This window comes from Equus quagga, unplaced genomic scaffold, assembly GCF_021613505.1.
Source record: "Equus quagga isolate Etosha38 unplaced genomic scaffold, UCLA_HA_Equagga_1.0 73442_RagTag, whole genome shotgun sequence".
NCBI classification, from domain to species: Eukaryota; Metazoa; Chordata; class Mammalia; order Perissodactyla; family Equidae; genus Equus; species Equus quagga.
Genome location: NW_025802777.1, coordinates 7,168,613 through 7,190,261, shown reverse-complemented (window position 1 = coordinate 7,190,261; position 21,649 = coordinate 7,168,613). Strand labels below are relative to the sequence as shown.

Below are 21,649 nucleotides of genomic sequence, written 5' to 3'. Positions count from 1 at the left end.
TGGAGTCAAGGTGACAGAGGCACAGGAAGCTTTGCAAGCTCTGCTTGGGAAAAGCTGAGTCAGAATGAGATCGCATGTCTTCATAAATCTAAAAGTCCCTAATCAAACACACTTGGATCAAAAACACAGATTACTCTAAAGAAAGGTGGAGAGGGGGGTTCTAATTGCCTGTCACACCTAGACACACGTAGGTAACACAGATTTCACTGGGAGAAAAAAATATATATATATATATATATATATATATATATATCCTCGGAGCTAAAATGCAGACACGTCAGCGCCCATAAGAGTTATGGAAGGATTAAATAAAAACACTCCAAAAAGAGGCTTGGCACACAGTAAGAGCTTCATAAACATTCCCTCCCACTTGGGGGCGCACTGGGCATCATATAGAGCGACGTATCCTGCCCACACCTGTAAATCCACTCATAGGACCCTCTTTCTCTAGTTCTCTTGAGTTTCTGTCAAGCAAGAAAAGGTATCTATGTCCTCATAAGCAGTTACAGTGTCTAAATAATTTCATTGCTTCTTAGAGAAAGGCGAACATTTTTATTTTGCAGTGTATGTCGGTCGCATGCCCAAGAAAATTACTCAGCACTTGTTTTTCTTCTTTTGGGGTTCTCCTAAAAGTGTCTTCAGTCCAACTGCTGTGAATCTGTAGACCCCGTCGACCCATCACCGTCCGGTTTTGCTTTGGGGGAAGACAACGTTTCCAACCCGCAGACCACCGCTTAGCTCAGAGGTGGGATCAAAAGAGGGCGCACGCAGCGCGGGGAGGGGGCGGCCCCGGGAGTGGGGCGTTACGAAATCTTCGGGAACAGACGGCTCCTCCTTGGAGGGAGGGACAGAGGCCGGAGCCTAGTTCTCTAGAAGTCACAGCGCTGGATCCCAGAACTCAGTTCTGTGTAGCTTCTTTGACTGTGCCCGGGCACCCGCAGCGCGCGCCCCACGTGGCTACAGCACGGTCCGCTGTCCGGTCAAGTGCCCCGTGCGCCCCCAACCCGGCCATGTCGTCTTGCAGCCGCGTGGCACTGGTGACCGGGGCCAACAAGGGCATCGGCTTCGCCATCGCGCGCGACCTGTGCCGGCAGTTCTCGGGGGACGTGGTGCTCACGGCGAGGGACACGGCGCGTGGCCGGGCCGCCGTGCAGCAGCTGCAGGCGGAGGGCCTGAGCCCGCGCTTCCACCAGCTGGACATCGACGACCTGCAGAGCATCCGCGCCCTGCGCGACTTCCTGAAAAAGGAGTACGGGGGGCTCAACGTGCTTGTCAACAACGCGGGCATCGCCTTCAAGCGTAGGTGTGGGGCTGGGAGGTCCCTGGAGTGCTCCGGGGGTGCGGGGCAGGGAGCCGCAGGCGCCCCCACCCATCCACTTGAGTGATGGGGAGGGCAGCGCCTGCCCCTCGGTACGCGCTCAGCTTTCGCCTCCCGCGGCGGGTTGTCGCTCTCCGCGGAGTCGCCCGAGCGGTTCGCTTAGAGCAAGGCGGGCGCGGGCGGCGGTCACAGCGCGCCCCGCCCGCTTGCCTGTGCGGGCCTGTGCGCAGCTCGGGGGCCCTCCCGGAACTGTCAGCTGCTGTGGTTTGCAGGAAAACCGGCCTCCTGGGAGGGGACCACGCCCTGCTAAGCTCATCAGCTTTCTGTCTAATGCAAGAAACATTTTCTCTGCGAAGGGTCTCCAAGCTCACTTTGGGCTTTCGCTTTCCTTGAAAGGGCGCATTCATAGATGCCAGGAGGCATCTGCTCGGGACAGGAAATGAATCGCCGAGACCCGATTAGCGCGCACTTGCACATTAGTGGACTCGAGACTTTGTTTAATGGAGAGCTTTGATAGGCTCTGGCAAAGAGGAAGCGAGCCTGGTTCCCTCCCCTAGAGAACTTATGTTTGTTATCAAACATAAAAGCGTGGTTTTAAGTAGCATCTTCCTTTGAAGGGAAAAGAAAGTCAAGGAGATTACTTACTCTATCACTTGACTGAGTGCTATGTGCCATGGATAAAAAGAAATTAGGGGCCAGCCTGGTGGCGCAGCGGTTAAGTGCGCACGTCCGCTTTGGCGGCCCGGTTGGCTGGTTCGGATCCCGGGTGAGGACCTGGCACCGCTTGGCAAGCCATGCTGTGGTAGGCGTCCCACATATAACGTAGAGGAAGATGGACACGGATATTAGCTCAGGGCCAGTCTTCCTCAGCAAAAAGAGGAGGAGGATTGGCAGCAGTTAGCTCAGGGCTAATCTTCCTCCAAAAAAAAAAAGAAAGAAAGAAAGAAAGAAAGAAACTTTACCTTCACTTACAACCTAGCGGGAAAAAGAAACCTAAGAGACAGAACGGAGTAGAATGAACAACTGTGGAGCGTTAAGACTTCATCCCTTTAGCGGTAGGCACTGACCATCGCTGTGCACCCACACCTGCAACCCTGCAACGCAGGCTTTCTGCGAGCGCTGGCGAGATGTGGCGGACACACCCGCCTGGAACAGCCCTCAGCCACTGGTTGAGGGATTTGTGAATAAATACCCCGCCTCCTGGACAACACGTCGGGGAACACTGAGGTGCGCTAGAAGCCCTTGCCCCTCAAAGTGTGTGTGGTGGACCAGCAGCACCCGCAACCCCGGGCATGTGCTGGAATCGCAGAATCTCACGCCTCGCCCCACACCAACTGAATCAGAATCTGCATTTTAACAGAATCCCCAGGTGCCTCCTACGGCCATACGGCTTGAGCAGCAGCGGTCAAAGGCAGCCGTTCTCCGTGTGGCTCAGGAGCCGTAGCTGCAGCGTCACCTGGGAACTCGTTAGAAAGGCAAATTCTGGAGGCCCACCCAGACCTTCTCAGTCCCAAATTCTGGGGGTAGGGCCCAGAAAGCTGTGTTTTAGCAAGCCCTGCAGGTGATTCAGATACTGTGCTTGAAGTTTGAGAACCAGAGACCTAGTGGTTGCAAAATTCTTGTAAAGTTAGCTTGTTTTTCCTCTAAAAGCATTTAAGATCCACTCTGTCATATGAATTTCAGGGAGAAATGTATGACTTTGTCTGTGTTTCGTTCTCTTTTTAAAAGTTGATGATCTAACGCCCTTTGACATTCAAGCTGAGGTGACACTGAAAACAAACTTTTTTGGGACAAGAAATGTCTGCACCGAATTACTACCCATAATGAAACCTCACGGTAAGTCCAGCCATGTGGACTGTCAGCTTGTCAGCAAGGAGTGAGCCAGGGGGCTGCCCCACAGGAATCACTCCGGGGTGCTATTTCTCTGTAGGGGGAAAAAATAGATAATTGCATTATTTCCTTAGAGTATCCGTCTCCTCACTTGGACATTTCAGCTTTAGCTTTAAAAGATATTGGGGCCAGCCCAGTGGCATAGTGCTACTTGCCACAACTAGAAGGATCCACAACTAAAATATACAACTATGTACTGGGGGGATTTGGGGAGAAAAGAAGCAGGAAAAAGAAAAAAGAAGATTGGCAACAGTTGTTAGCTCAGGTGCCAATCTTTAAAAAAAAAAAAAGAAAGCAAGCAAGCCCGCAGGCAGAGTTGCAGGCACTGGTTGAAGGAAGCCTTGAGTCCAGGTGCATGGAGTTGGTGAGTGCCCAGGGCCAAGGGGGTGAAGTTGTTACACGCAAATCTAAATGCATTTTCTTTTGCTCCCTTTTTTACACAAAGAGGACATTAAGTATAATGTTTGCCTCCTTGCTTTCTTCACTTACTATATCTGGGACTCTTTCTGGATCAGGACAAAGAGATTCATTATTTTTTACAGCTGCATAGTATTGCGTTGTAGGAATGTCTTTTATCAAGTGTCAGGAGTCATCTCCCTATGGATTTTAGAATCATAGAATTCGAAAGCTGCAAGCGACTGAAGAAACCTTACATTCCTACACCTTCAGTTTACAGAGGGGGAAACTGAGGCCCAGAAAAGTGAACACAACCAGGTAGAAATAGAGCTGGAAACAATATCCGTGTTTCCTGACTTCACCCTCCAGTCAAATCAGGATCCGTCATCAGTTCTGGGGAAGTAAGGATTATAGCACCAAATGCTTGCAGACCAAGCCATTGTGAGAGAGAAAAGGCGCTTTGGGGAGGGTGGGGCTCAGGGATCAACCCAGAGCAGGTGAATCACTGCCTTTAATCCACTTTCTGTAACAGCATTTCCCAAAGTGGGACTCTGATTTACAACACATGGAGAATATTTGTGACTTTTCCATAAACCTCACATTTACCTGGAGGGCAAAGCGCTGAGCATCGTTACCTCTTGATTTGTAGGGAATCGCTTTCTCCCCATAGAAAACTGATCGGAAAGCCATCTTTATTGAGCTCTATAACATCACTTTAAATAAAGTTACCCGTCTCGCTTATTCGTGCAAGATTCTGAGTAAATAGGTTAATCAACTGTTAAGCCACTGGAGGGAGCTACTTACCCAGCCTTGCTAGAATGGGGGCGGCTGTGTCTGGTTGCATGAGGCCACCTGGACCTCAGCAGAGGTGGGGGGTGGTGTGGGTGCAGCCCTTCTCAGGGCTGGTTGGACCCATCTGGCTGTTAAGATTGTGTCCCCTTGGCCTCTCTCACAGAGGTGTGCCCTCAGACCAAAGGGGACACATCTTCCTCTTAGGTTTTTTATTTCTACCAAAGGCACAGAGTAGCTCCTGTCATTTGTTTTTCTCTTCTTTCTTCCTTTCCCTTTTAAATTTAATTCCTTGTAGCTGCCAAGGGACTGAGAACAGAGCTGTTTAGAAAGTAATGAAGAACACAACATCACCGCTGCCCACATTCAAGGACAGAGTGAGGGTGTCTCCATTCCTGGCCAAAATATTGAAGTGACCGTAATCATGAGAAAATTAGGCCAATCCAAGTTGAAGGAAATGCTACAAATTAATGGCCTAGATTCTTCAAAAGTTCACCGTCAACTAAAGTGTTTAGAAGGAAAGTTTATGAAGTCTGTCTACAACTTAGAGAGAAAAAAAAGCAAATGTGGCAAAATGTTAACAATTGGTGGGCTTAGGTAAGGGGTGTGGGGGTGTTGAACTATTCTTGCAACTTCTCTGTAGGTTTCAAATTTTTCAAAGTTAAAAGTTGAGAAAGAACTATGTATTACTAGAGAGAGAGAGAAGGAAGGAAAGAGACAGAGAGTCTTAGGTACATAGGGGATAAGTGAGTGCTCGTGTTGAAGGACAGTGTCTCTCATACCAGGTTGGACCCACAAGGATATCCAGTAGAATGTGAAACCCCACTCCCCACCCCCAAATGTGTACCAGTGGTGAATACCTCTCAGAAAATGAAATAAAATCTAGTTATCCTATTGGATGCAGAGGATGTGGATTCCAAATAGTATGGAAGAAGTGTCCCCCAAAATTGGTGTTTTCTTTTGTTTTGTCTTGCTGAGGAAGATTCTCCCTGAGCTAATTTCTATTGCCAATCTTCCTCTTTTTTTCCTTGAGGAAGATTAGCCCTAAGCTAACATCTGCACCAATCTTCCTCCATTTTGTATGTGGGTCACCACCATAGCATGGCTGATGAGTGGTACAGGACCATGCCAGGGATCCAAACCTGCAAACCCAGGCCGCCAAAGTGGAGCATGCCAAACTTAACCCTTACGCCACAGGGCTAGCCCCCCAAAATTGGTGTTTTTTGACAGTGGATGAAATTCACACGTTTCCTGGCTTTTGGACTGCCACCAAATTTCCAATGCTTCAAATTGTTTTCTAGTTTTTGGCATGCATATTTGTTTTTATGGACAGAATTGTCTCTTTAGTAGCCGTGAGTTATTATTAATAGGAATATTAACTCATATGAATTATATTTAATGAACATTAATATATCGTTATTAACTATGGGCTAAAAATGTAATGAAAATGAAAACTTGGATGGAGAATCAACCCACTCCAAGTGTGAAAGTATCCATCGTTTAGGATAGACAAGGGCAACCCCAAGGCATTGCTTGACCCTGATTTTGGCACTGGGGCATAAAGAGTTGGCTGCCCCCGGCCCTAGGAAATTGTGCAAAGCAGGAGAGAGCTTTAATCTCAGGGTGAGGGAGCTGTGCCTAGAAGAGCAGGTTCACAGGCACCTGGGGTGGGTGTGTGGAGAGTGTCCTGTAAAACTCCCTGGGATCCTTCTACAGACCCACCTCCTGCTCAACTAATGGAGAATCACTGCTCTTTAACCCCCGTTACTGATGGAAGTGTATTCTTCCCTTTCAGAGAACAGGAGACCACCAAAAAATGTCAAAACCCACTGGTGCCTTCTAGAGTCATTGTTTTTTTTCCTGCTTTTTCTCCCCAAGTCCTCCCAGTACATAGTTGTATATTGTAGTTGTGGGTCCTTCTGGTTGTGGCATGTGGGACACCGCCTCAGCATGGCCTGATGAGCGGTGTCATGTCCACGCCCAGGATCAGAACCAGCGAAACCCCAGGCCGCCAAAGCAGAGCACGTGAACTTAACTACTCAGCCACAGGGCCGGCCCCCTAGAGTCATTTATTATGCCTTTTTTTTTTTTTTTCTTATCACCAATTCAACCTGCACCGTGACTCAATCATGTGTTTGGTATATAGTCAACCAATAATTGTTTATTTGTGACATGCTTCTGGATTTTTTATTATTCTGTTTCAGGCAGAGTGGTGAATATCAGTAGTTTACAGGGTTCAAAAGCTCTTGAAAACTGCAGCGAAGATCTGCAGGAGAAGTTCCGATGCGAGACTCTCACAGAGGAGGACCTGGTGGATCTCATGAAAAAGTTTGTGGAGGATACAAAAAATGAAGTGCATGAGAGGGAAGGCTGGCCCAACTCCGCTTACGGGGTGTCCAAGTTGGGGGTCACGGTCTTATCGAGAATCCTGGCCCAGCATCTGGATGAGAAAAGAAAGGCTGACATGATTCTGCTTAACGCATGCTGCCCTGGGTTGGTGAAGATGGACATGGCAGGGGCTCATGGTTCCAGGACCGTGGAAGAGGGGGCCGAGACCCCTGTCTACCTGGCCCTCCTGCCTCCAGATGCTACTGAGCCTCATGGCCAGCTAGTCCATGACAAAGTCATCCAAAACTGGTGAATGTCTGCTTTGGAGCTTAAGGTTTAATAAATGTTTGTGGAATGAATGAATGAACTCTGACGTTGTAGTCCGACTCTATTTCTGTCCTTGCAGAGAGTCAGTTAGGATCTCCCTGTGAGAAAGTGTCTTGTTCTGGAATCCAGCCAAGCGATTTTGCTATGTCCAAACTCTTTAGCCTAAGAGAAAGAGGAACGCAGTCCACTGGTTCTCAAATGTTAGAAGACATCAAAATCACCGGGAGGGCCTTTTAAACCAGTGCCCAGAGTTGAGGCCCAAGAATGTGCATTTCTAAGAAGTTCCCAGGTGCTGCGATGGCACTTTGAGAACTGCTGGTCTAGTGAGAGGACTCAGGGCTGTGGAGGGGGTGTCAGCCATTTTCCAGCTGTCCCTTGCTGTTTCTAGCTTGTTGAGTCTGTAAGGATGATGATTTATCCTGTTTCCTTGGCTCTGCCATCCTGCTTTGTATCTCATTTTGTTTTATTATATCTGAGTACGTTTTAGTTGATTCTTATATTTATGAAGTAGTATAGCTTGAAGGACTCGGGAGGAATGTCCTTTCTTCATTGGGATATGATTTCTTCCCTAATGGGTTTTTCATCTGGGTTTTACATTCTGTGTTCTTCCCAGAATGTTTACAAGGTTGCCCTGCCACTTCTTTTATCTTGTTCAGGCATTGTGTCAACTTAAAAAGCAAATTTTCCTGTTATTTTATCTCAAAATGAGCTTATTGGAGAATAGCCAAAAGAATTGCAGTTTGGGGTGTGCTATGGTGGACCACAGGCAAATCTGGAAAAGAAAAGAGGGGAGTAGGGAGGGGTTGTTCTAAAGGAAAATCCATTGGGAGAAAGTAACAGTTCAGGGCAACAATGGCTTCTCATTGGCTGGGCTGTTGCTGGGTGGGAAGAGAAATCTTCATTCAGTAGTAAAGTAAGTAGTTATACTTGCTGTCCAAGATACAGGCATCCTCTCTTCCCATTTGGTGTAACTGATGATGTGTGATAGAGCCTTAGGGTTCCCCTACAGGCCTTCCCAACTCCAACTTAGTTAAGATTTCTTTAATTTCCACAATAGACAACTTTGTCCAGACCATCTCTTTGCTCAGACATATGCAGATATCTTCTCCTTAACCTGTTCTCGCTTCCCTCTCAGCTACAGCCTAGGGTGATTCTGCAGATGCCTCCCTGAGCCCCTTTTATATATAGTCTCTCTGACAACAGGTGACTCCACGTTCACTGCTTTCAAATCGGATTGGTTTTGCAACCAGTCTCCTGGGTTCCTATTACACCCTGTAGAAAGCAGACTTGGAGACCAAAGGATCTTATAAAAGAGAAGAAATATACTTGCAAAGAAAGTTTGCAAGGGAGTCAAGACTGAGGAAGGAATGGCTACCAGACCACAACAAAAATACAACAGGCACACAACAAACAAAATACAAAGAAAAGAAAGCACAAATTTACCAAGTTTATGATGGGCTGTGCACAGAGGAAAACAGCAATGTTGTCACTTCATTATGACCATGAAGTTCCCATCATATCTCCTGACAGCAGCATTGCAGAAATAAGGGATAATGCTGTTTTCCACTCTGAAATCAGTAAAGTATGGAAATCCTCAAGGTTTCATTTATTTGGGGGACCAGGACTACACAGGTGACCCTGTTATTTCTCATCTATCGCAGGGTGCAAGGTTATTCTTCTTGACTCTACAACTTACAATGGCAGCATGTCAGTTTAGCTCTCTCAACCGTCACCTCAATTTTTCATCCATTTTGGGTAGAAGGAAGTCTGAAATCCACCCAGATTGCATTTCACTTCCTTTGGTCATCGCTGTGTTGCCTGATTAAATCCAGCATGCTCTCACATTCATCTCAGACAAAAACTCTTAAAACATTTTAATGACTTCTTGTCTGGCTCTAAAAACACTTTGGCTTTTGAGAAGTTTCCTGAATACCTTTCACACCGGCTCCCTCTGCAGCCAGCCTCCAGAGTCCTGCCAATGATGGGCAATTGCATAGGGACCATGGAGCTCTTTCGGGCTCTGTGTGATGGAGTCACAGACAGGAAATGCATGAGTAAACAGGCCAATCCCTTTTATTTCTTCTTCCTTTTTTGTCTCTAGCCAAATCCCACCTTGAGATTTTTGAATCAGCCTGTGGCCCTTGGAAGACCCTTAACTGTGAACTGCTGATCAGACCAGCATTTCTCATTTTTATGGAAAGGTCATCAGGAGCCCTTATTAGATGCTCTGCCCAGAACCCTCTTCCTAAGAATTATCTCCTGGCCCCCTCTCGCTTGCTTCTTCCTTGTGTTTGCAGCTGCAGCAGCCACAAAGTGACTTTGCCTTGCTAGCCTCTGTTGACTGCTCCAGCTGCAGGCCCTTCCTCTAAAGGGCAGAACCAGCTGGACTGGATCAGAGAAAGCTCAGAGCCTTTACTGTGAGTGGCCCCACCCTACCCAATGTGGTCCAAGGAGCAGAGAGAGCCAGGCATACGCAGAGGAGGAGGCCACCAACTCTCAAGAAAAGAAGTTACAGAGTGGCCCGAAGAGAGACAGCCCCCTCCCTGCGGTAGCATCCCTTCCCTGGCCTCACACTGTTCCTGAGATCCTGGGTTCTGAGAGATGTTCCAAAATACCCTTGTATCCTTAAAATGAAATAAATTTCCCTTTTCCTTAAGCTAGCTTGAATTGGGTTGTTGTTGCTTGCAACCAAAAGGAGTCTAACTAATAGAAGTGCATGAAAATATTTCAAAGTATGCTGTAGTGAAAAAAAGTAATTAGGCTTGGAATCAGAAAGAAAAAAATCACAAACTGCAAACCCATGGTATACTAGGCCAGATGTCACGCTTAATGCTTTCCCAACATTGTTTTGCATAATTCTCACAACAGTCCTTTGAAGGAAGCATTCATGTCATTTTTTTAAATGAGGAAATAATAGTTTGGAGAGATTAATTTGCCCAAGATCACACAGCTATAAGCCAAGAGCCAGGATGGTATCCAGGACTGTCTGATCACAAAGTTCCTTGGCTTTTCTTGGCACCTAGCACTCAGCATGTCCAGCTTCACTATTACAAGTCTAGAGACCATAGGCAACTCCCTTGACGTAAAAATTAAGGGGTATGGTACATTGAATCTATATGATGTGTAAGCCATATAGTTATTAGATCCCCAAAATAGGCTCTGTGTGAACTTTTCCATAAGGTAGATAAATGAAACATGGCTTAAACTCAGCATATTTTAAATGGATTATCCCACATATGTTTTTTAGGCACCAGATGGATCCAGTGGTGCCATCCACATCCAGCTTCCCTGTGATAGAATTTTCCAGGTTGAGGCACGAGTGGTAAACCCGCATACAGTATCAGCTTTAGACATGGCTCTTGGACTCCTGCCTCACCTACTGAACTGCAACAAAGATTCTGACAGACCAAGAACCTGGACAGTGATGTGGGTGTGGAGATGAAACAGGTGATAATGACGATCCTGACAAAGGGTTACTTGTTACTCCAAGTCAAGCACAACTAGGCACAGAATCAAATACAGAACTACACAGGACTTCTATCTACATGGGTGGAGCAGAATCTACGTTACAGAAGAGACATGCTCGGAGGTCACCAATATCTGGATACGGAAACTCAGGGTGAGTTTACCTGGTCAATCTCTCTAATAGGTGGGCCAGTCTGAGCAAGAGACTGTAGGTACCTCTGATTTATAATACCTGCTTTATTATCAGAAGGGGTGAGGATTAATGTTCTGATTTAAATTAAATCTGAAATGTCCTGATTCATTTGAGTATTATTATGCAAGGAATCTGCTCTATTTACATGTCTTAAATAGATGAACATAACTAAGTAGACTTTTAAGTGTGACAAGATAACCCAAGAAAACAGATTTCTCATAGGAATGAACTTCCAAATCTTAATGCGGTACATTTACTGTCAACGCTGATTATAAATGGAGTTGGTCTTTTAAGGTTTACAGTATTTGAATTTCTTAAAGTTAATTTAAATTCACCTCCCACACACCTGGAGTTCTTTAGAGATAGGAGACATAAATACAAGGCACATATTTTATATAAATGTATCGGGACAAAGTTGTACATGGTGGTTTTGACACAAATAGACTGATTCTCCCTCTTTTTCAATGATGAATATAACCAGTTCTTTCATCTCTATTAGTTCTATGCAATGTGGAGTGTGGCTAGGGTTTGAAGAACCTAAAAATAAAAATCTCACCTGTTTGTCAACTCTATTTTTGTAAAAACAGAGTTTATCAATCTTCACTAGGAAATCAATTTTCATGAAATTTTTTTCTTCCTAAATGCTCAATCCTTTAGTTTTCCTCTGCTTCTACTTTAACACTATTCCTAAAAGTGACTATTAGAGGACTTACATCTGCGGCATTTGGTATATGCCAAAGAGATGGAATCAGAATCAGAAGCCTGGCTAAGCCAGAGGTCCAGCATCCCAAACTACTAAAATACTCTTGGTGACTTGAGGGAGGTGATAGGTCCCCTTGGGAATCTGATACAAACTCTATACCCTTTCTCCAGAAACATACATACACACAAAATGTTCTGTACATTTCAAAGTATTCATGGACCTTCTACTCCCACACCCCCCCCCCCAAACTCTTTCATGGCTGCCTAGCCTTCAGGAGCCCCAGAATGGATCTGAAAATTTCTGAGACTGTCAGGGGTTAAACGGGTAGAAGCCTCTACAGAAATTACAACCTCAGTCAACAGGTGGTTCTGCTTTGGTTGGCTACGAGCCCCAGCTGGTGCAATCAGGATGCTCAGGCGAACTCCGCCCGACACCCAGCCTTCAAGGTGCGTCTCGCCCTGCAGCTGTCAGGCCAGGTAGAGTGGGTCTGAACTGTCCAGGTCCGAAGGCTCGTAAGGATGACAAGAAGGAGTTTATCTGGAAATATTAACGCTCTTTACAGTTGACTTGAGGTCTCCTTTGTGAGCCAAAACCCACATAACGAAAGTCACTCCAGAATTAACTCCCTCACCTCCTCTGACTCCAAGGGTCGGAAAGGTGCGGCCCATGGGGGCGAGAGCATCTTAACCAGCCGCCCAAGCGTGTACGGAAGGGTTCATTCTGCCTCCACCCCAAGGGTTTGGATGTGGCCCCGATGGAAAGGATGGGGTGAGCCAGGTGCCACGGGTCCCACTGTTCTCCCTGTCTGTAACTCCAAGGCCCCTCCTTGGGCTGATTCACTCACTGATGTCCCCTTCCGTTTGGGCGTGTCGGGGGAACCCCAGGTGAGCGGCGGAGCAACTGCGCCTACCTGTGGGAGGCCTTCCCAGGAGCAGCCCCGCAGCGAGGGCGGGAGCTAGTTTTTGCAGTTGAGAGCGACGCCCACGGCGGGGAAGCTGTGGAAGACTGGGGGGTGCGAGTCCCGGGCTCTGGAGCCGACGCCCAGGACCCGCCTCCCGCCCCCCAAGTCAACGGCCCGCCTCGCAGCCCCGCCCCCCCATGGATCCTCCCTTAGCTCCGCCCCACACCGATGTCCTCCATTGGCCTCCCAGCCCCGCCCCGCCAAGGACCCGCCCTCAGACCCGCCCCACGTACGAGGGCTCGCCTTGGCCCCGCCCCTCGCGCTGAGGGCCACCTCCCAGCCCCGCCCCGCCCCGCCCTCTGAGGACCCTCCCTCGGCCCCGCCGCACGTACCGAGGGTTCTCCCTTGGCCCCGCCCCTCGCGCCGAGGGCTCGCTCCCAGCCTCACCCGGCCCGCGGACGACTTCTATCCTTGCCCCCGCCCTTACCCGCCCAGGTCCCGCTTTCCCGCCCTGTCCCCATAGGTCTAGCCCTCGGCACCGCCTTACGTGCCGAGGGCCCAGCTTGCCCCACCCCCGCGCGCCGAGGACCCGCCCTTGTCCCCGCCCCCTCGCGCCAAGGGCCCGCATTCGGCCCCGCCCCACGCACAGAGGGCTCTCCCTCGGCCCCGCCCCTGGCGCCGAGGGCCCGCCTCCCAGTCCCGCCCCGCCTCCCGAAGACCCACTCTCGGCCACGCCCCTCACCAAGGCCCCTCCCTGGGTCCCGCCCCGCGCGCCGAGGGTCCGCCTCCCGGCCCCGCCCTGCCCCCTGGAGCCGTGGCCGCTCGGCCTCGGGCGCGGCGCTTCCTCCACGGTCCCCTCCCGGCCGCGCCTCCGCAGCCGCTGGCTGTACCTGCCGCAGCGCGGCTGGCTTCTCCGCACCGCACGCGGGCGCGCCTGCCGAGAAGGGCTGCTGCCGCCGCCGCCGGTAAGTCCGGCCCGCACCCTCGGCCGCCGGGCGAAGCCGGGGCGTCGCCTCCCGCGAGCGGCGAGGCAGCATGGGCGCTCTCCCCCGGGTGCGAGGGCTCGGGTGGTGTCGGGGTGCAGGTGGCCCCTTGGAACGCGGCGGGCCCGCGGCGCGCACTGCTGCACTGCGGGGGCGGCCCCAGCGAGGCCGCGCGTGGGCGTCGGCTCCGGCCCGGTACCCCCGGAGGGACAGCCCGGGAGGCTGGTGGGGCCCCTCCCAGTTCCGCCGACTCCCGCTGCGGAGGAAGTGCGACCGCGCCCTCGCCGTGTCGGCGCGGCCTCTGGTCCGGCAGGTGGAGGTCAGGTGGGTCACGGCCCGCCCACCCTTCACCTCGGCGGGCAGACGGCGGACAAGCTGCGCCTTTGTTCGCTTGTGCAGTCCTGATCGGGCAGGAGGGCTGGGGACCTTTATAAAATTAGGGCTTTCCTGTTAAGGGAAGACCCCCAAAGTGTCCCACGCTGCCCCTGGGAGAAGGGATCCGAGTCGCAGTGTGTGCGCTCTGCCCGCCTGGCCCCTGCGTCCTGCAGGACTGCCGGCTACTGCCAGCGTGGATGGCCCTTAGCAACTCATAGTGCGGCTGATTACAGAGACTGTTACCTGCAGGTGTTTCCTTAATTTGGGACAGCTGCCCTACACTTGGGAAAACCTTTGTAGGATTTTTTGGTAAGGGGATGGAGGCCCTTCCCCTTCCTCCAAAGCCTGCTCCCGATAGTGTCTTAAATTTTTTCCGCTAAAATTTCGTTACCGCTCTGAAAGACCAAATTCAGAATAATGTGCTCTAGAGTTGATTAAACCAGTTGCAGAGGAGTGTTTCCGTTCTGTAGACGAAGGGTCATCATCTGTTGATAAGTGTTCTTGTTCATGGGAGGATGGCTGTTTGTCATTTTTCACTTTCTTTTCATCTAACTCAGAAACATTCCTTCATGTAAACATCTTTACAATTAACTTCTTTCGGATCTGGCAGTTGATTTTTCACTTGAACTTATTTTTTGTAAGAAAATAAGAATGGATAAGGCGGGAGATTTCCTGCTGACATTTTCTGTTTTAAGGCGGATACATCTGGTGGAGTACACTTGTTTATAAGACTACTCCCTTGTGTATCTAATTGTTAGTAGGCCGTAAAACCCTTGTGAGTTTTACCCAGCTATTGAGCCTCTCACAGAAAAGGTATTCAGGATAGATTGCAAGATCATTGTCAGAACTATTAACTTTACCTGCAGCATAATGTAGTAAAGGTTCTGTGGCATTTCGCTGACCTGAGCCGGAATCCTAATTCTGCCAGTTGCTTGCTGTGTGACTCAGGCAACTTTCTGGAGGGCCTGATTCCCAATATCCTCATCTTAAGGCTAATACCCATCTCATAGGTCTCTTGTGTGTTGCATGAAATAAATGCATGCATAAATGATGAATTTACCAAGCCCACCCACAAGGCTTGCTTAGTAACATAGTATCGAATGCCCCATATTTTGAAATAAAGGACTTTGCTCCAATGAAACGTTGCAGACTCCTTGCCTGTGCTATTAGTTACACCAAATAGTAGTTTCTTCATATAGCCAACAGTAGCATTGAACTGCTTTAGTTACCTGCTCTGACCTGGCCAACACCCTTGCCACAAGCAGTGGTGTCCCTTTGCCACTCCACCTCCTATACACACACGTTATTGCTGATGAAGCTGTTTTTCTGCTAACTACCCACCCACGCCTGTGGGCTTGGAGGACTCCTCTGCTGGTGGGTGGTCTTCCTCTGTCCTTTGCTCTTTTTTTTTGAGGAAGATTAGCCCTGAGCTGACATCTGCTGCCAGTCCTCCTCTTTTTGCTGAGGAAGAGTGGCCCTGAGCTAACATCCATGCCCATCTTCCTCCACTTTATATGTGGGACGCCTACCATAGCATGGCTTGCCAAGCGGTGCCATGTCAGCACCTGGGATCTGAACCGGCAAACCCCAGGCCACTGAAGCGGAATGTGCGAACTTAACTGCTGCTCCACCAGGCCAGCCCCTGTCCTTTGCTCTTGCCAGCGTCACTTTAACCTCAGCCCATACTGTCACTGTGTGTGCCATGATAAATTGATATAGTTAGATATTTTCTCTTTCATTAGGCGATGAACTATGAGAGTGGAACCTTGTCTTCTTCATGTTTCTTTCCCCAGTGCTTAGACATTTAATGTAGTGAGCAGGCACTGCATGGAGTATTGCAATGGTTCAGAGATACCGGATTTCAGACCAGTAAATGTCCTGAAAAAAAAAAGTTACAGACTATTTAGATGTACCAACTTCTTGGCAAAATAAACTATTGCTTCTTGTTACCATCTTTAATGTTTTAAAAAAATGTGAATGCTATTATTTCAGAAAAGAAGAACAGGCCTTCCCAAGAATGAATAGGAAATCTTACTATGTGGGTGCATATGCAAAGTACAGGATATTTTTGCAGAAAGATCCAGCCTGTGCAAAGGCTCTGTGGAAGGAGTCAGTCTTAGGACAATCAGAGTGCCTTGGAGAGAAAGATGGGTGGAGCCTTGTAGGCCACGGGGTAAGCGGGGGAGGTCTGGATTTATTGTAAGCTTAGTGGGAAGAGTTTAAACATGGTGGGGATGTGCTTTAATTTATGTTGTAAGAGGATTCTTGGAGCGCTGTGTGAAAATACTTTGGAGAGGGGCGAGAGTGAAGGAGGACCACTCTGAAGCCTCTGTAAGCTTGCACAGTGGAGCAGTGGAGATGGTGAGCAATCGAGTCCACAGGTGTTTTGGAAGAGGAGCCAGCAGGTCTTGGGTTGAGTGTGGCAGGTGAAGAGAAGGAAGAGTCCAGGGTGATGTCACAGATCCTGTGGGTAGTGTGGCCGCTTTCTGAGGAAAAGAAGACAGGAGACGGAGCATGCTGAACAGATGGAATTGAGAGTTTAGGGTTTTTCTAAACAGCTTTATTGAGATATACTTTACAGACCATAACATTCATTCATTCAAGTGTCCAATTCATTGATTTTTAGTAAACTTACAGAGTCATGCACCCACTGCCACAATCCAATTTTAGCACATTTCCATTACCATAAAAAGATCCCTTGTGCCCATTTTGAGTTACTCCGTGTTCCTGCTCCCCACCCAAGGCAACCACTAATCTACTTGCCATCTCTAAGGATTTGCCTATTCTGGGCATTTAATGTAAATGGAATCATACAATATGTAGCAGTTGTGACTGGCTTCTTCCACCAAGCGTGTATTTTCCTGGTTCATCCGTGATGTAGCACGTGTCTGTTCCATGTTCCTTCACATTGCCGAATAGCGTTCCATTGTATGGCTAGACCACATTTTGTTGATGAGCACTCGAGAGTAGTTTGGGATGCACTAACTTTGAGACACTTTCCGCATCCATGAGGAGAAGTCAAGTAGACATTTGCATGAATCTGGACCTCGGGGAGGTTTGGGCAGGCGTTGTAAATCCGTGGGTCATTAGCATGAAGATGGTATTTGTAAGTTAGAGGAATGGGGAGATCACCGAGGATAAAGAGAGAAAGAAAGAAGGCCCAAGCCTAGTGCCAGGGAATGCCAACATCTGGCAGTCAGCTAGAGGAGGCTGAGCTTGCAAAGGGGAAGGCACAGCAGAGGTAAGAGTAAACCACTGCAGGGCCGGTGGGCCAGAGGAGTGGTGGGCTGAGAGAAGGCTGTTGTGAGAAGGAGCCAGGGGTCTGCTGCCCATCCTACTGAGAGGTACTGTAAGGAAACAAGAGTCCCCTGACGTTGGCAACACGAAAGTTGTGGTGGCCTTGAGTGGACTGGAGCAGGCCAAGAGTGATCAGAAAGTGAAGTAGAAGATATCAGAGGATTCTTGCAAATTCACTGTGGCCAATAAATGAGAGATTCAAGCTTAAAGAACGTATCGTTGTACCTACAGTTCAGTTTCTTTCACCTTTCATGTTTGCTTTTTTATTTGATTGTGTGCAACTTGGTTAGCAAACTACAGCCTGCTCAGTGTATTTTATCATATCACGTTCCTGAGCATTTCTCCATTCAGACTGTGTACTAGTGAAATACTAATTAGCCTTGTATATCAGCCAGGCTTGTGTTCAGCTTGATTGAACGGTGGCTTAAACAAATGAGCTGCTACGTGCAGAAAGCTTTAAGTCCAGAGGCAGAGCATCCAGGGTTGGTATGATGCCTTCTTAAAGCCATCTGGGGTCTCAACTTCTCTCTTTTCACGTATGCACAAAAGGAGGCGTATCCTCTTGGTTGCAAGATGCGGCTTCACTTCCAGCATCAAACCTTTGTTCCAGGACAAAAGAAGGGGAAGAGTGAAGGACAAAAGGCCCATGCCAGAGGAGTCCACCTCTTTTCAAACAGCTTTCCTGGAGTCCCCACCACCAGCCTCTACTGACATCCCATTGTCCAGAGCTGTCACATGACCACCTAGCTGCAAGGGAGGCTGGGAACTGTAGTGCTGCCTGAGCAAAGTTAGGGTTGCCTTAGTATGAAAAAGAGAGACAAGGGGTTTTGGGGTAGGTGCCTGCCACACTCTAAATAGATCTTAATTAGATGAAGACTAAAGAAGGGAGGCAAGTGAGAATCCTAAGGCATTACTTTTGAGAAAGTGCCAAAGCCTGGAACTAGGTGACAGACCAAGAGAACAATTCAACATTTCTGTATCTCATGGAATATTTTTCAGAGTTATAATTTGTTTGAATAGACTGATGAGTTGACCTTCAGATTTTTTTTTTTGTGATGGAGTAAAAACAATTTGATGTAAGCATGCATTTGTATTGTACATGATAACGTATAAATGATGGATGGTTTCACAAGGTCAAATCAGTGCATTTGATCTTGAACAACAGCATCCCCTGTTGTTCTTTGTTTTCTTTTGTCACATTGGGGATAAAAAGAAAAGGATATGGTTGCTGTTGGAGTTGGCATTAGACAGTCTACATTTCAGGCTTTGCAATAGCTGTAGTGGTTCATATATAATGAATGCATCTAGCCGCAGGAAAAAATAAAAGAATCCGTCAGAGAATATACATGAGCAAGAAGAATAAAATGATGACTGCTTGGGCCCTGGTGTAATCACCTACACGCAGACTCTACACTTTGAGGACAAAGCCATCGGGGCAGCTCCTGGTCAGAGGGTCTGGAGGGTAATTGGAGCTTAGTAACTGAACAGACACATGGTACATTTCTGACAATGATACTGTCAGACACTATGCTCTTACATCCTTATGATCTTTCAGAATTACCAATTGGCAACAAAGTATAGTCAGCCGCCTAATGAGTTTCACTCCTGGCACTAATTTTGTCAATTAAGTGGAACCCTAGTATTTTTGCTTCTTGCCACTCCATCCATTTGTCTCTGTCAGAATCCAGGAGGGCCGGAACTGTTTATCTTTGATCTACTGTAGTGCCTGGCCCAGAAGCCTTGCCAAATATTTGAACTGGATTGCCAAGGGAGTTTGTGCCCAGTAGTGTTGTGGACTCATTTCCTCTGTATCTCTGGGCTGGAAACCATTTGTGTCCTTGAATAGCTGCCTCATTTGTTTATTTTTTGATTGACTTTTAGATACTTTCTCTGCTGCAAGAATGTAAGATGGATCCAGAAGAGCAAGAACTATCCACTGATTACCGATACAGAAATTACTCTTCAGTGATTGAAAAGGCTTTAAGAAATTTTGAGTCCTCGACTGAATGGGCCGATCTCATATCTTCGCTGGGCAAGCTCAACAAGGTATGTGAGGCACAGAGTGCTTTGATTGAGTGGAGGAAGGGACCCAGCTGTCTTTTTATTATTTCGAGGAATTATCCTTTTATTAATACACTACATTCTGATAACAATTAGAAAATGCAGATAAGAAAAACCACCTGTAATTGTGTCCCCCAGCATTATCCACTGTTAACCTCTCAGAGTCCTTCCCTCCTTCCAGCTTTTTTTTCTGAGTGTAGGATCATCGTGTGGATACTGTCACTGGAATAGCTGAGCAGTCTTTTTCTCAGTCATATTTAGGTCTAAGCAAGATCAACTTTAAAATTATCCAGTCAGTTATTCAAAGATTAATTGTTCTTCACGTATTGCTTAGGATTTTTATGGCATTTTCTTCTTTGGTCTACTTTTTTGACCATTTTACTGGTGATTGGTAACTTCCGGAAGAATAAAGGATGAAATAAATACTGAAATCTGTTCAGAAATTGTGTGTGTGTTGGAGGAGGGGAAAGAGGTCAGGTCTAGGAAGACCAAAACTCTTCACATGTGGGCTTAACCTTGTGTTCTCTAGAGGGGACCAATGTATTTTCTCATCCTTCCCAGAAGGAGAATGACGCAGTAATCCCCACGCCCTCAGGTGACCACTATGACCTATAGGTAGAAGATGTCTGGGTTCGAAGAGGCCACGCCCAGGGCCCCTGGCTGTGATGTGTGACTCTGGAGCCCGAGTGCCATGTGGGAGTTGGGAGGTGCCCTGCCCTGCCCTGCAGATCTCCACTCCCTGGGTCACACGCAGTGGGGGCTCTAACAAACATCACTGAAGAGAAAGGATTTCTCCATTGACCTCTTCAAGGAATGGGGGAGGGTGAAGAATACCAGCAGCCTGACCCCGGGTGTAATGCCTGGGCAGCAGTCCAGCACCAACCGCCAGAAAGCCGCATCAGCACCCACAGATGGCTATCAGACAGTGGAGAGAGGCGGTTGTTACAGGTGGTGGCCTAAAAACTGCGTGGTCTCTTGCGAGGTATATTTACGACATGAGAACGCTGTGGCTGGGTGCTGGCTGGGATGGACCAGTGTAATAAAGCAGCAAATAAGAGCTTGGGAATTCTTTGGTCGTGGAGCCCTAACTCAGGAATTCTCAAGCTAAAGATAATATTCCTCATCTTGCATGAAGGTGGGTTGCTTTTTTAGGGGAAAGAGAGAAGCACTGAAATGGGATTTAGGCAGATTCAGGTTCTTCTAAATGTTTCACTATTTTAGTACTTGACTCTCCTGGAATCTAAAAATAGCATACTTATTTTGGGAGGAGGTGTGTTCATTATTTTTTTGTTGAGGTACAATTCACATTGCATAAAATTTACCATTTAACCTTTTTAAAGTGTACAATTAAGTGGCTTTTAGGGCATTCACAATGTTGCACAACCGTCACCACCATCTAGTTTCAGAACGTTGTCACCACCCCAGAAGGAAACCCTCCTCATCCCTGCCTCTTCCCAGTCCCTGGCACCACTAATCTACTTTCTGTGTCTGTGGAAATTTCATCTAAATTGGAATTGTGCGATATATGGCCTTTTGTGTCTGGCTTCTTTCACTTAGCATGTTTCCAAGGTTTGCCCCTGATGTAGAATGTTTCAGTACTTCATTGATTTTTATGACTGAATAATATTTCATTGTATGGATAGACCACATTTTTTTTTCCCCTGAGGACAACCAGTGCTGAGCTAACATCTGTGCCAATCTTCCTCCGCTTTACATGTGGATCACCACCACAGCATGGCTAACGAGTGGTGTAGGTCTGTACCCGGGATCCAAACCTGCAAACCTAGGCTACTGAAGCAGAACGTGCCAAACTTAACCCCTACACTGTGGGGCCAGCCCCTAGATAGAATACATTTTGTTTATCCATTCATCAGTTGGTGGGCATTTGGGTGTCTCCGTTTTGGCTCTTGTGAGTAATACTGCTGTGAACATTTGTGTGCAAGTTTTTGTTTGAACACCTGTCTTGGGTATATATCTAGGAGTGGAATTACTGAATTATGTGGTAATTCTATGTTTAACTTATTGAGGAACCACCAAACTGTTTTCTCAGCCGCTACACCACTTTACATGCCCACCAGCAACATATGAGGGTTCCATTTTTTTCACATCCTCGTTAACACTTACTTTTTGTTTTTTTGGTGATAGCCATTCTAGTGCGTGTGAAGTGGTGTCTTGTGGTTCTAATTTGCATTTCCCTAATGACTAATAATTTCATATAGATATGTATTTATTGGCCATTTGTATGTCTTCTTTGCAGAAATTTCCATTCAAACACTTTGCGTATTTTTTAACTGAGTTGTTCGTCTTTTTGTTGTTGGTTTGTAAGAGTTCTTTATATATTCTAGATACCAGGCCCTTATTGGATATATGATTTACAAATATTTATTTCCCATTCTTTGGGTTGTCTTTTCACTTTTTTGCTAACGCCCTTAGATGTGCAAAAGTTCTTAATTTTGATGAAGTCTAATTTATCTATTTTTTCTTTTATTGCTTGTGCTTTTAATGTCATATCTAAGAAACCATTACCAATCTGAGGTCATGAAGATTTGCCCCTGTGTTTTTTTCTGAGAGTTTAATAATTTTAGCTTTTGCATTTAGGTCTTTGATCCATTTTGAGCTAATT

At 47.4% G+C, this 21,649-nt stretch overlaps 2 protein-coding genes across 2 annotated transcripts in view; both read left to right on the top strand.

Annotated features, from left to right (window-relative positions):
• Positions 1–856: 856 nt before the first annotated feature.
• LOC124234368 (carbonyl reductase [NADPH] 3) lies at positions 857–7,094 on the top strand. The gene is made up of 3 exons (XM_046651725.1): positions 857–1,299; positions 3,047–3,154; positions 6,598–7,094. The coding sequence occupies exons 1-3, from the start codon at positions 1,011–1,013 to the stop codon at positions 7,032–7,034; spliced, it is 834 nt and encodes a 277-aa protein (XP_046507681.1). The 5' UTR covers positions 857–1,010; the 3' UTR covers positions 7,035–7,094.
• A 6,044-nt stretch (positions 7,095–13,138) lies between these two features.
• Positions 13,139–21,649, top strand: part of LOC124234249 (protein dopey-2-like) — a 98,039-nt gene continuing 89,528 nt past the window's right edge. Inside the window, exons 1-2 of the mRNA XM_046651498.1 lie at positions 13,139–13,275; positions 18,847–19,011. Of these exons, the coding sequence (XP_046507454.1) occupies positions 18,874–19,011 (138 nt within the window). The 5' untranslated portion in view covers positions 13,139–13,275; positions 18,847–18,873. The remainder of the gene's footprint in view (positions 13,276–18,846; positions 19,012–21,649) is intronic.

Excerpts from the sequence above, each read along its gene's own strand:
- LOC124234368 (XM_046651725.1), top strand. The coding sequence starts at position 1,011 with ATGTCGTCTTGCAGCCGCGTGGCACTGGTGACCGGGGCCAACAAGGGC. Across the intron at positions 1,300-3,046 it reads CGCGGGCATCGCCTTCAAGC|TTGATGATCTAACGCCCTTT; the intron begins GTAGGTGTGGGG and ends TCTTTTTAAAAG. Across the intron at positions 3,155-6,597 it reads ACCCATAATGAAACCTCACG|GCAGAGTGGTGAATATCAGT; the intron begins GTAAGTCCAGCC and ends ATTCTGTTTCAG.